At 41.8% G+C, this 14,936-nt stretch overlaps 1 protein-coding gene across 2 annotated transcripts in view; it reads left to right on the top strand.

The window, feature by feature from the left end:
• PPARGC1A (PPARG coactivator 1 alpha) overlaps positions 1-14,936 on the top strand; it is a 714,869-nt gene that overhangs the window by 199,214 nt on the left and 500,719 nt on the right. For both annotated transcript variants that reach the window (XM_070791236.1, XM_070791235.1), the window contains exon 2: positions 12,326-12,390. In XM_070791236.1, the coding sequence (XP_070647337.1) occupies positions 12,373-12,390 (18 nt within the window). In that variant the 5' untranslated portion in view covers positions 12,326-12,372. The remainder of the gene's footprint in view (positions 1-12,325; positions 12,391-14,936) is intronic.

Genomic DNA, 14,936 nt, shown 5'->3' with positions numbered 1-14,936 from the left:
TTATGATTGTTTTATTGGATTTTATATAGTAAGGACCTATAATGCTTGAAAGGGCAGGTTAGTTTTCAAGGTGAACTGACAAGATTTGTGACGTTGTACAGGAGGCAGTGATCAAGACCAAACCCAAGAAGAAGAAATGCAAAAGGTAAAATGATTGTCTGAGGGGGCCTTACAAATAGCTGAGAAAAGACAAGAAGTGAAAGGCAAAGGAGAGAAGGAAAGATATATCCATCTGAATGCAGAGTTCCGAAGAATAGCAAGAAGAGATAAGAAAGCCTTCCTCGGCAATCAATGCAAAGAGATAGAGGAAAACAATAGAATGGGAAAGACTAGAGATCACTTCAAGAAAATTAGAGATACTAAGGGAACATTTCATGCAAAGAGGAACACAATAAAGACAGACATGGTATGGACCTAACAGAAACAAGATATTAAGAAGAGGTGGCAATAATACACAGAAGAACTGTACAAAAAAGATGTTAATGACCTAGATAACCATGATAGTGTGATCACTGCCCTAGAGCCAGACATTCTGGGATGTGAAGTCAAGTGGGCTTTAGGAAGCATCACTACAAACAAAGCTAGTGGAGGTAATGGAATTCCAGTTGAGCTATTTCAAATCCTAAAAGATGATGCTGTGAAAGTGCTGCACTCAATATGCCAGCAAATTTTGAAAACTTAGAAATGGCCCCAGGAATGGAAAAGGTCCATTTTCATTCCAATCCCAAAGAAAGGCAATGCCAAAGAATGCTCAAACTACCGCACAATTGCACTCATCTCTCACGCTAGCAAAGTAATGCTCAAAATTCTCCAAGCCAGGCTTCAATAGTACGTGAACCATTAACTTCCAGATGTTCAGGCTGGATTTAGAAAAGTCAGAGGATCCAGAGATCAAATTTCCAACATCTGCTGGATCATTGAAAGAGCAAGACAGTTCCAGAAAAGCACCTACTTCTGCTTTATTGACTATGCCAAAGCCTTTGTGTGGATTGCAACAAACTGTGGAAAATACTTCAAGAGATGGGAATACCAGACCACTTTACCTGCCTCCTGTGAAATCTGTATGCAGGTCAAGAAGCAACAGTTAGAACCAGACATGGAACAACTGACTGGTTCTAAATTGGGAAAGGAGTATATCAAGGCTGTATATTGTCACCCTGCTTATTTAACTTCTATGTAGAGTACATCATGTGAAATGCTGGGCTGGATGAAGCACAAACTGGAATCAAGATTTCTTGGAGAAATATCAATAACCTCAGATATGCAGATGACACCACCTTTATGGCAGAAAGTGAGGAGGAGCTCAAGAGCCTTTTGATGAAAGTGAAAGAGGAGAGTGAAAAAGCTGGCTTAAAACTCAACATTCAAAAATTGAAGATTATGGCATCCAATCCCATCACTTCTTGGCAAATAGATGGGGAAACAGTAGAAACAGTGATAGACTTTATTTTCTTGGGCTCCAAAATCACTGCAGATGGTGATAGCAGTCATGAAATTAAAAGATGCTTGCTCTTTGGAAGAAAAGCTATGACCACCCTAGACAGCATATTAAAAAACAGAGACAGTACTTTGCTGACAAAGGTCCATCTAGTCAAAGCTATGGTATTTTCAGTAGTCATGTATGGATGTGAGAGTTGGACTAAAATGAAAGCTGAGTGCCGAGGAGTTAATGCTTTTGAACTGTGGTGTTGGAGAAGACTCTTGAGAATCCCTTGGACTGCAAGGAGATCAAACGAGTCAATCCTAATGGGAATCAGTCCTGAATATTTATTGGAAGGCTGATGTTGAAGCTGAAACTCCAATACTTTGGCCACCTGATGTGAAGAACTTACTCATTGGAAAAGACCCTGATGGTGGGAAAGATTGAAAGTGGGAGAAGTGGATGACAGAGGATGAGATGGTTGGATGGCATCACTGACTCGATGGACATGAGTTTGAACAAACTCCAGGAGTTGATGATATACAGGAAAGCCTGGCATGCTGCAGTCCATGGGATCACAAAGAGTCAGATATGACTGAGCGACTGAAGTGACTGATAATGCTAGATTAAAAATATGTACATAGCAAGATCCAGAACTGTACATTTTAATCAATCAAAAGTACCTTTTGTTGTTTTTTCTTTTTTTCAAGTGCTTATAACGTCACAGATATGTATGAATAAGTCCTTTTAAGGTTCATCATGAAAAAGAGACTGCTAAATCCTTTAACCCAATTCTAAAATTGATCCCTTAAGAAAAGTTAAATATCATCATTGTTTGTAGATTGGAAGATCACCACAAAGATAATTCTTTTTATAAATACAGATGGTGCCCTTATGGAAATTATATGACAGAAAGTAGATGCCAATAGAAAAAAAATGACACGTTGATTAGCTAGTAAAATAGTGTTCAGTAGAATTATGCTTCTTTGTCTAATTAATGGCTTATTTGAACTTGTGATGCCCTGTTTTCATTTTAGCTTTTAATGTGTTCCTTCAGAAACTTTTAAAATGTGAAATAATATGAATTTTATTGTCTTGAGCATAAAATGCTAATCATCGATTAGCAGTGAATCATGGCTATAAAGCTTCCACCTCTTCACCCCCTTTTCACCCCAAGCCATTCTTATGAATTGATGAAGCTGAATCAATTGCCAGCAGGTTGAAAACACAGCACTTGACTGACAGAAAAAAAAATGAGCCAATGAATATGTTATTGGCAAATTATTGATATAAAAATCTGTGCTCAGGGTATACTTGGGCAAAGAATATAGGGAGGGGCACAGTTTGTTCACTGAGTGCCTGGTGTGTGTCAGATCTTGGAAACAACCTCATATTTGGGCTCTTTTGGTGCTTTTTTCTTTTATTCTCTCTGAGCTGTATTGTATTAAAATATCAGGATGGCCAAAAAGTTTGCTTGGTCTTTTCCATAGCACCTTATGGAAAAACCTGAATGAAGTTTTTGATCAACCCAGTAACTCCTCCTCTCTCCCTCTTTTAAAAAGCATCAGTTTTTTTTTTTTTAAAAGAGTGCAGAGTCTTCTTATCATGGTATCAGGACATGGAGGGCATTGGAATCTTAGCATACCATTTTCCATGTTCACCACTGTTTGTTCGTGGTTGCGACGTGGAGAAATGTTGCCCAGCCTCTTCGAAATGGCATGTGAATAATCCCGTAATCAGTGTAATGTATGCTGTTATGGGAGTAATCAAGTCATTCAGCTTTGAAGTAAGATCCAATTTTTAAAAAGTGGTTGATGAATGCAGTTTCAGGTATTTAGAGGAGGCTGATGTTACCTGGACTATTTGGATCTTCTGGTTGAACAGGGAAAAAAGTACTTGAAGAAACTGAAGTGGACCATTCTAAAAATATCCCAAGTTTTGGGATAGATTTTCCTACCAGGCACGGTACGCAATTTAAGATTTTAAAATTAAACACGTCTGTGAGCTTTGGAATTTAGTATTGCCGAAAGCTGAGTTGGTTGGAAGGGAGGGGTGACGGTGGCCTCGGCCTCGTCTGAGGGAAGATTTGCTGGCTCCCTCCTCCTCACTGTGCTTTACCCAGGGCTTGGCAGGGTGGGGTCCACCTTGTTAGTCAGTCTTAACTTAAATGTTTCTTCTCCAGTGGTGCTGTCTTCCCTAAGCACACTTTCCCACCCTGGGAGCTCTCTCTTTTCCTCTTTCCTTTTTGATTTTCTTCATGTGTCTTATGGGCTTCCCAGGAGGCTCAGTGGTAAAGAATCTGCCTTCCAAGGTGGGAGACAAAAGAGAGGATGGGTTCAATCCTTGGGTTGGGAAGATCCCGTGGTGGAGGGTATGGCAATCCACTCTAGTATTCTTGCCTGGAGAATTCCATGGATAGACGAGCCAAGCGGGCTACAGTCCATCGAGTTGTGAAGAGTCGGACATGATTGAGAGACTAACCCGCGCATACACACACACACACACACACACACACACACACACACACACACACACACGGCTATAATGCCTAGAAATTCTTGTTTCCTTGCTGGCTTCCCCTCTTCCAGGAGAATGCAAGCTCCTTGAGAGCAGGGGCTTTGTCTGGCTCTCCCAGTATCTTCAAGACCCCAAATGGTCTTTGGAGACGTGGGATGAAAGATTGATTGAAAGAGTGAAAACTCCATCTAAACCCAGGGCCTCAGGATTCTGGCTCAGCGGGTCCCCTGCCAGGTACATTTGCATTACTGACAGGTTCTAGGAGCAGCGCATCTCCCTGGCAACACACACCCCAACTCCTCCATGCTCACCTCTGGGTAAAGGCTCACCTAGCTGATCCTGTCCCCTGTCCCAAGTCAGAGGTTGCTGGTGATTGGGTGATAGGTCTGCTCAGGTTCCCAGCTTGGCCAGCAGCCGGCAGTAGTCATGCAAAATGCTGTGACTGTCCCTGCTAGTTAAGCTTCATATTACTTAAGACATCCATTTCAAAAATAACTCCGGCATCTTGGTTATGTTCTGTACTTGATTCCCATGGCTTTAGCGATCCAAATCCCATTAATGCCAGAGCCCTTGCACAAAGCCTTTTGTATTGACTTGGGTCAACTTAATCTGTGGGTTTGTGTTCCCCTCCCCCTCCTTGCAGCTTCTCAACAACTCTTGCTTTTTATTTTTCTCTCATTTACTTTCTCTCTCGCTGTAGTCCTTCCTTCCTTCCTTTCTTTCTCTTTCATCCTCCCTCCTCCCCTCCCTCTCTCCCTCCTTTCCTTCTCCTCTCTCCCTCCCCATCCCTCCCTTACTGCTCTCCTCCTGACTTTTCCCCCTGCCCAGCCACCACTTTCTTTGCCTTGGAGAGCCAGATATTGTAGGTGATTCCCTCCTCCCAAGATTGAATTCTAAGCATGTGAGGAGTCTTGGCTCCAGTTTCCTCCTTGCCTATCTCTTCAGGCTTCAGATTTATCAAGTGTACCAACATTAAGTAAGATCTTCATGAAAAGCCTCATATATAAAAATCTTCATGTTCAAGTAGGTAATTTTTGGACTAATCATTGGTGTATCAGCACCTCTCTACAGAATTTCTTTCCTTTTCTCCCCCAGCATTGATTTTCTGTTTATGAAAGTAATGCATGCTCACTGTGAAGCATTCAGATAATAAAGAAAACCTGGCCTGACTTTAAGTAGCAGGACTCCTGGTGTAGCCAGAAGAGGATTTGGCATTCTAGAGAATAATTAACAAAACTAGTTTTAAAAGCCCATTTATTGCAGAAAATAGGGGAATTACCTGTCCTAGGGAATGAGAACTGTTCAGATGTTGCCAACACTTCCCCCAAATGTGCTGTGGTCCCAGAATAATGACTTCTTTTCTAGGAAAAGGAGAAGATGCTGTGGTCCAGTGGATAGGAAACACTGCCACCAGCTTTCTTAGTTTGCAGAAAATATGCCCAAGTCTGCCTTTTCAAAGAAAGCTATCAGACCACATCAGAGGCAAAGAGGGTATAGATTCCATATCTTTTGATTCATTTATTCTTAGAGCAAATCCACATTTCCCAACTGTGCTGGTGACTGTCATGTAAGGTTTGCCACAGGGTTCTGGGGTCAAATAATTTGGGAAACACTCATGCTGTTGTTCATATTGCTTGAAGCTATGTGATTCACATCCACATATTGCAGAACAGGAAAACCTGAAGTAAAGAGACCCATGTTGCTTCTTTTCATGTTGTTTTCTGAAACTTAATTGACTGTGGACTTTTTTTTTAAAGTAACATCTAATATTGCCTAAGGGCTTTCCAGTTGGCTTAGCCAGTAAAGAATCCACCTGCAATTCAGGACACCCTGGTTCCATCCTGGGGTGGGGAAGATCCCCTGGAGAAGAAAATGGCAACCCACTCCAGTATTCTTGCCTGGAAAATTCCATGGACAGAGGATCCTGGCGGGCTATAGTCCATAGGGTGTCAAAGAGTCGGACACAACTGAACAACTAAGCATGCAAGCAGGCCATATTCTCTAAAACTATTTGGGTCAAAAAAACAAAGAAACCAAGCAAAAGCAGTTCCTGTATCTTTATTCTGGGTGCACAGCCTTTTCTGGGGGGCTTTTGCATTTCTGGTGTTCATGTTTTTCTTGGATGAGAAGATGAGTGGGGCCAAGGATTCATCTGTCAGTTCCCTTGTTCCAGGCATTGTGCTGGCCACTCTTCTTGCCTGACTGCATTTGAACCCCACAGCACCTGAGATCCACCCCACTCCAGTACTCTTGCCTGGAAAATCCCATGGACCGAGGAGCCTGGTAGGCCGCAGTCCATGGGGTCGCTAAGAGTCGGACACAACTGAGTGACTTCACTTTCACTTTTCACTTTGATGCATTGGAGAAGGAAATGGCAACCCACTCCAGTGTTCTTGCCTGGAGAATCCCAGGGACGGGGTTGCACAGAGTCTGACACGACTGAAGTGACTTAGCAATAGCAGTAGCACCTGAGATCCTCACTTTGTAGATGAGGACCCAAGGCTCAAAGCAGTGATGTGCCTTGTTCAGAGCCACTCGGTGAGGTAAGTCACGGAGCTGAGGGAAGACCATGGTTGTGGGCCCTGCACCAGGGCACTCAATACTTCCAATGCCCTTACCCTTCAGCATAGCAGACACAGACCCCACTGCATCCTTCCCACGTTGGGAAACTATTAGAGGCATTCATCAGTTGCTTTTTAAAAGAAGCTGTAGTCGGAGTGCACCATTACACACAGATCCCTCTTGGTGAAGACTGCTTACCATTCATACTCAAATAACTGAAAATTAAGTGTGTGATATATATATACATATACGTATATATCCATATCCATTTATCCATTCAACCATCTATCCATTCATCCATCTATATGTATATATATCTGCTTCCCCAGAATGCATTCCAGAGCCTGAAACATAGTAGGAGCTTGGCAACAAATATTTAGTGACATAAAATGGGGAAATGAATGCTACATGAAGCATGTGTTCATGTCCTTACACTCCCTAGCCTCCTCTGCTTTGTTTTTCTTCGTAGCATTCATCACTACTAGACATGTGCTTACTTGTTTTACATTTTCTTATGTATTAGAAAATACATAAGAAATTTGGGTGTCTCCCCAAATTTGGATGTAAACTCTTGGGAGGAAAGTTCTGTGGGTCATTTATTCACCACTGTGGATTCAGGGAAGGTGCTCAGTAAATATTCGGTGAAAGAATAAATGGTTAAATAGAGGTTTTTACCATTACTTCTACTCTTCCAAAACTCTTAAATTGCTTTCTTTATTTCCCTACTTCTCTCTCAGGAGTAGTTAAAACTTACTTAAGGCTGTAAATAAAGGAAGTCTATGTTCTTAGCTATTTTATCCAGTGTAGCAAATATGGAAGGGCTCTGGGTTCATGGGTGTAGGCTATTTGCAAGACAAAAACACTTACAAACCCTGTGTACAGGAAGGTGTACCGTCATAGGGACAGGATATTCAATCACCACTTTCTGCTTTCTACAACAGCATGTTGCTCGCTCAGCGCAAGGGTCTTTGGCAGAAATCCCATGTTAAAAAAACAAAAATCCAGACAGCATCTCTACTTCCTATCCACTAGAACCACACCCTGCTGGGCTTCTTAACTCAGGATGGAAAAATGTTTCAATATAATTAATCTCCTTTGCAATTCTGTTAAAAACCATTTTCCCCTCTCAAGATTTTATCCAACAGCCAAAGGGATCTGGAAAGGATAAGGACCCCTGAAAAGCTTTGACTAATATAGAATGAGGGTAATATTTTGGTTGGTGCTTAGGTAGGGCAAAGAGTTGAAAAATAGGTTCTAATCTTTGAAGTTAAAAAAATACGTGTCTGTGTAGTATTTCCCCTTGTTCCCTGCTCCCCATCTGTAGGTGGGTGCATCACAGTCTCTCTCTGTCACACACATACACACACACACACACACACACACACACACTCTCTCTCTCTCTCTCTGTCTCTCTGTCAATCTCTCTCTCTCTCTCTCTCCACTCCTTGATGCCAGGAATGCTTCTGACACTCTGCAGGTGAAACCTTGCTCCCTGGGCAGGGTGGCCCGTGGTCACCTCTACTTCTGTGGAGCAGTCAAAAATAAGCACGAGACCTACTCGGAATGTAGAGTACAGTTGAAAGGCATTTTGCCAAAATGTTTTCCGACCACCGAGTGGTAGAGATTGAAGCGTGCCCAGCCCTGATTGGATTACCACAGCCCCAGAAGCATTTTAATCTCAACTGCAGTTACTTGGCGTGGGGAGGGAGCTGGGGAGGAGAGGCGATGATTGAGGGGTGTGTGTGTGTGTGTGTGTGTGTGTGTGTGCAGTGGCAGCTTGTGTCTCCCAGTCTCCCGGCTGGCGCTGGGAATATGAAAATACTTACCACGGAGATAAAGTGAGGGATTCTTCAGTAGGGTCTGTTGATAACTTCCCTTTAATTTGGATTCTGTTGTATAAAATCTTTGTCAAAACAGCCTTTTAGCACACACAGCCTGGCGGTGGCAGATTGTGTATCAGTGGTTGATTATACTCAGGGAATAAACCAAAGCTTTAAAGAGGGATACGTTTTCATAATGGATGTGTGTTGAGGGTGGGGAGGTGAAGGAAAAAAAACCCAAAACTGAATTGTTAAGAAGGGACCCTTTCATAGCTCAAAGCAGCAGAATAGGAGAAAGAAGTAGGCTAGAGCATGAATGCCATAGAACCACGAGAAAAACATTGTTGTCAAAATGAATGGTGTTTATCCACTTATATACTCATATCTAACATTATATTAGTCAAAAAAATGTAAAAGCCCAACCTTGGAAGGAATTTAGCTTCTTAGGCCACACAGAATAAAGTAAACCATCCTAGGCAGTGGTTAATTACATCCAGACTGAAAAGTGGAAATACACCGGGTTTTCTGCCTGCCTGGGGCCTAGAGTCCATATGTAAGGGAAGATGTCCTGTGATTAGAGGTGAATGTCACGGTCATGAGTGAGGCAAGATGACCCTGCAGGACGGCTGGCAGGGGAATTGAGGATTGAGAGGCATGTATGGGCATGGAGAGGTCCAACCTCTGAAGGTTGAGCCGTTTGCACTTTAGGCTGAGGGAGAAGGAGAGCCAGGGCAGGGATTCAGGAATGCGGTCCTAGGGGAGGTAAAGATAGATTTGCTTGGCATTGGCATTTTAGATGGATCTGAGTGATGAGAGATGAAAGCTAAAAAATGGGAGCAGGAAGAATGACAATGGAAACATTTTCTGTTACCCAGAGACTTTCCTGGTGGAGTAAAATAAAGGAATGGGTATATGCTGATTTCTGGAGTGATATTTATGAAAACAGGTCAGAAAAACTGACAAGGAAGCAAGCATAGAGCTGGTTGGAATAGGAGTACCCATGTCCTTCTGTGTACTAGGGTTGTATAAACCCATGTGCACGCAAATAAGTGGCAAAAGTTACTGGGGAAGCTTCAGGGTGGAAATTTATAGCTATTATTTCTGTGGCCTCTAGCTACAAGAGCTAACAAGTGAAGATAGTCAAGAGACCCAAAGTGGGGAAAAATGACATTTTAACATTTTTGTCAGGTAGGCAATTTAAAAATAAACTTGAATTCAATATATACCATTAATGCTAGAGGTTGTGTTATAACAATGCAAAAATGCCTTCTTTTTGATAGTAGTTAAAAAAAAAAGTATGTCGTGGGGAGGGGGGGGCTAGGAACCATATATAGTTGAGGCATATGTGACCGTGACAGCAGCCCCACAAAGCTATTGAAAATGTACCACGAGTCTGCCCTCCAGAATTAACACCGTAACCTAGGTCAGGGACTCACTATTATCCTAATATCTGCTTTTGGATTCTGTCCAGTCCCATTAGCGATTCCCTTGTTGATTGTTCTGTTACTTGTGAATGTTAATTGCTTCTAAATCTCTTTGGCTGTTCAGATGCTTGGGGGAAAAATATCTGACTGGTGAAGGTATGAGTTTCTTTAATGTGCAAGTAAATAAGAAGTCTGTTTAGAGGCCCCACTGAAGTGTCTGTGACTCAAGATGTCATAAGTGGCTGATGAGGCATCTTCCTTTGCATGTCTGTTGTATGTTGGGGTGTAATCTTGGGGGGAAATGAGCTTTCTGTGATATCTGGGGTGTTTGTCCTAAATTGGCATGCTTGTAGATTCTTCCCTCTGGGATTTCTACTTGTTTCCTATGAAATGACTTTGCTACCTTCGAGATAAGCTTCTACTGAGAAAGTGGTATGAAATCAGAAGATGTAAAAATATAATTTGGCCCATCACTTGTATGTTGATCTCCATAGTTTCCGAACCAGAAGTGAAAGTGAAAGTGTTAGTTTCTAAGCATGTCCGACTCTGTGTGATGACATGGACTGTAGCCCACCAGGCTCCTCTGTCCATGGAATTCTCCAGGCAAGAAAACTGGAGTGCATTGTCATGCCCTCCTTCAGGGGATCGTCCCAACCCAAAGATCGAACCTACATCTGTGGCTCCTGAATTGCAGGCAGATTTTTCTTTTTCTTTTTTTTTTTACCATCTGAGTCACCTGAAAAGAAGGCAGCTTGAAAATAAACTTCTGAAAATTTCTTATTTTGCCATTGGGAAACAAAAGGCCCTGGAGGGTGAAGAGGTCAGGGTCACAGAGCCACCCACAGTGATGCTGGTTGGAGAGCAAGGTGACCTGACTCTTGGGCCCAGTGCTCAAGCAGTTAGGAGAAGGGAGAATGATAAAATGGGCATTTATTATAGTTTTCAGAAACAATTCATTGAGAATGATTTTTTTCCCCTTTAGCTGGAAAAATCTATTATGATCCAGTTTTGAGATGTATTTATTAGTAATTATAATAACATCCCAGAGAGAGTAAAAGGAGATACAGGAGAAAGGCCAAGCACCCAGTTCAGCACTGTGATTCATCTGTTCAACCAGTGTTTATGGGGTCCTTTGACCTTAGGATTCATTTAGTGGTGAATAAAGCAGTCCCTCACTCTCATGGAGCTTATAGTGGCGGAAGGGAGGTGGGGAGAAGAATTAGAAAAATAAGTTAAGAGATGGATCAATAACGTTAGGTTGCGTGAAGATTCCTGGAGAAAGAGAAAGAAGAGGGAGGGAATGGAGCCTGATGAGTTGGCAATGTTGTGATAGTTTTAGGTGGACAGCATAGCAGTTCGGCCACCTATCCATTCTCCCCCAAACTTCCGTTCCATCCAGGTTGACAGGAGGACCTCGTTGGTTACCCATGTGTATGTGTCAGTTCCAAACTACCTTACTGTCCCTTCCCCTCCGCACCATGAGTTCGTTCTCCAAGTCTGTGAGTCTGTTTCTGTTTTGTAAACAAGTTCATTTGAATCTTTTTTCTTTTTTTTTTTTTTTAGATTCCACATATAAGGAATATCCTACGATTTTTCTCTTTCTCTGTCTGTGTGTCGGACATTTTAAGGAGACACAGCTTTTATGAACCAAATAGTTTGTCTCATAAACAGAGCCTAAACTCATCTTTTTGAAAAACATTGCCTGAAGGAGCTATCCTTCTGGGACTGGTGTTTGTGACTCACCAGGAGTGTCCAAAACCATTGAATCTTTCCAGATAAATCAGAGAGATTGTTACTGTACTCAAATCCTTGAACTGTAAGATTTTAAGTTTCTTGATGATTGTTGATGAAATTTTTTGATGAAGTCCTTATTATCTACACATTTTTGTGTCCTCCAGGAAACCACCTGGAGCACTGAACTTGTATATAGTGGGAACTCAGTAATTGTTAATTATTTGGTCAGTGCCCAAATAAACGGCCTGAGAGTGGCAGAAATGATGGGGTGTCCTAGAAAGGGTTGTTAAAAATATACGCTTCTAAAAATGTTGTTAAATGAGATTATTTCTGAAGCTTCTGACTTCCTTGGAATAATTTTTAAAGACAAGTCCATATGCTGACATGTGAACATAAGTATGTGTATAACAAACTGAACTGTAGTAATGTTATTTTCAGGCCAAATTTTAGTTAGATGATTGTATTTTGTCAATTTAAATTTTTTCTCCTTGTTTAAACTGGATATGGGAAGTTTTTTTTTTTTTTTTTTTTTTTAACCTTTTCTCTGGTATTAAAGGAATATTGGTCTCTGAGCTCTTTGGACCAAGTACGATTCTGCACTATTTTATTCTGGGTAAAATGTATTTAATACATTGAGATTGTGGTGGAAATTACATGGGAAATATCAGTCCCCAAGGAAAAGATAGGTGGTCAAGTTGTATTCTGACAGGGAAGATGAAAATTGTAATTCTTGTTCTCCCGTAACTGAATTCTCTCAGTATAACAGGCCAATAATTTATTCTCCTAATGCATTTCTATATCCCCATCTGCAAAGTGGGGGTAACACAAACTTACCCTCTGCCTTTCAGGTTTTTTGCGAAAATCAGTGAACTAATATTGGTAAAATTGGAGCCCCATGGATGAAGGGTACTTTGTAAGTATAACACCTTATTGTCATGTTATGTTCTGTGCATATGTATGTTATGTATTGTATAAATATCAGATGTCTGTTTTTGCTGTATTAGGAAATCAGTAACTCTGAGTTTCACACCCAAGTATTGAGAATCTGAATTCCTTTCAAGAATTTAACATTACTGAACTCTCTAATCGTTTGTCAATATGTTGAATGTGCAAAAGTCTGACCAACCCCCCAAAATATTCAATTCATGTTTACTGGACAATTTGGAAGAATACATGTCTGCATATTGTGTAAAAGTGTTGGTATCAACCCTGGATATGAATGCAAGGTATCCGAATTTCTCTTCCCTTATCTCTGTCTCTCTCCCTCCCTTTTTTTTTTTTTTTTTTTTGATTTTCATTTAACTCTGTGTTTTGATCAGTCCATTTGCATCTCAAAGAAATGATTGGTTTCTGGGAGACACTGCACGTTTCTCTGAGGTCCGTGATGTTTTGTTAATGATTAAACTGAAGGAGACATCTCTTAGATAAATTGCTAAATATTGTGTTTCCATACTTGAGGTGGGGGAGGAGGTCAGCTACAATGGTGAGCTAATGGATCACCCCCTTGTGACCATGTGACAGCCCAGGTGACTTGGGAGAGGCCTGTGGTCCACGGAATGGCTGAGGGCTGCAAGTTACAAAGCCCAAGAGTAGGCAGAAGCTGTAGAATCCTACAGCAGCTGCTTCGACTGATATTTTCTGCTGCATGGGACATATTTTTATTTTGGGAGGTTAACCAGTGCTCTGGCATTGTGTGAACAACTATAGATTGGCCAACAGCATGCCTAGCTTAATCCATGGTGTATATATAGTTGTGTATATATATACACACACATATATGTATACACACATATATATATATACACACATATTTTTAAAGAGTGGCTATCACCCTTTAAAAACTCCAAAGAGAGAAATTGAAAAAGGATTGTGACTGCTTATTGAAGCCTGTTTTGTGAGTTCCCCTGAGATTCACAGGCTATAAGATCTTATATCTGGAAAGGTCCATGCATGTTTCATCTCTGGTCCGATTTCTTGGCCAGTTCTCAGGATTCCATCTAATGGGTGCCCCAGCACCCCCAGAGGCAGACCTGCTACTGCAAGAGACAACTCTTTTCTGTAAGAGCATTCTTTCTTGAGTTGAACCCAAATCCACCTTCTACATATCTTGCATGCTCAGGTCCTGATTTTACCACCCATCCCTACAAAGAACCAGTCTTCCTACTCCAAAGTGATACCATTTTTCAAATATTTGGTGGTACTTACTGAGTCCCCCTTAAAGTGGTCTTGGTCAGCATCAGTTCCCTCCACAAGCAGAGCTTGTCTGCTTTGACTTCCCAGCTCTTTACCCACTGGAAGATTCTTATTCTCTGTGTCTTTCTTAACAAGCCGCACTGAGAGTCCTTCTGCAGGCCCTCTTCTGCATCTCAGAATCAAGAGTTCTAATCAAAGATCCGCAAGAGAATGACCTGGAAGGAATCGTCTGGAATCACATGCTCCCATGGCTTGGTTTGAATAATGGCACAGCAAAACCCACGTCCTTCTGTGAGGTGTAGATGATTGACAGGGAGAAAGTTGTTTTGGTTAATAATACAATCTGCTTGCCTCCTGGAGACGCAGCAGTCGCCTACTAATTCGTTAGAAGTGAATTAAGGTTGTTTACCGATGTTTTAAAGTAACTGTCAGAGTGCAAAAAAAAAAGTTCATCCTGGATGAGACCACTCACCTACTTGCGAGTTGCTGTTTATTTTAAGCTGAGTGCATAAATAATATATTGAGATACGAAGGGTGATTTCAAGCATTAGAACACGAAGCCTCCTGTTTACCAACTGTCATCGGGCTGAAGAGAATTTAAACAGCTCTGAACCTTTTTGTCTGTGAATGCAAGGCATGAAATTAACTTTCATTTCATCGTTAGCAGAAAGCATGATTAAGGCAGTCTTGTTGATGTGTCTTCTGCCGATCGGGGGCTCTTTTGCTATTCAAGACGAGCCTGGCAACAGAAACAAGGATTTGAAACAAGAGCCTCTCCCCAGCCCTGCCACCACCTCAGAGAAACACAAGCAGGGATCTGTCTGGGACACTGAGTCAGTGTGTTCTGAATGTAAAGGGAAATAGTGAAATAATCCTAGGCTGGGTTCAGGGGTTCTAGTCCTGACCACCAGGAACCCTGTCTGAATCTCACTTTTTTCCCCTGTAGAAAGGGCATCATAGCCTCTGCTCCCACTGCTTCCCAGGAAGATGGTGAGACCCCAGTGATGTCATTGTTGGGCAGCGGCTTTGAAAAGTATCAGGTGTCACGTCTGGGCAGGACAAGGCTGTGTTTTAGGTGACTTATATAGAGTAACTCATTTCATCTGCCTGACAAAGCTATGGGAAAGGTATTGTGATTATCCTAGTTTTCCTACTGCAAAAACGGAAGCTCGGGAAAGCAAAGGGGACTTGCTTCATTGTCCCACAGCTAAATGGTTGCAGACTGGGATTCAAACACCAGGCAGCTGGGGGCCAGAGTTTGTGTTC

The sequence above is a fragment of the Bos indicus genome, chromosome 6, assembly GCF_029378745.1.
Source record: "Bos indicus isolate NIAB-ARS_2022 breed Sahiwal x Tharparkar chromosome 6, NIAB-ARS_B.indTharparkar_mat_pri_1.0, whole genome shotgun sequence".
Lineage (NCBI taxonomy): Eukaryota > Metazoa > Chordata > Mammalia > Artiodactyla > Bovidae > Bos > Bos indicus.
This window is presented reverse-complemented; position numbering and strand designations above follow the sequence as displayed.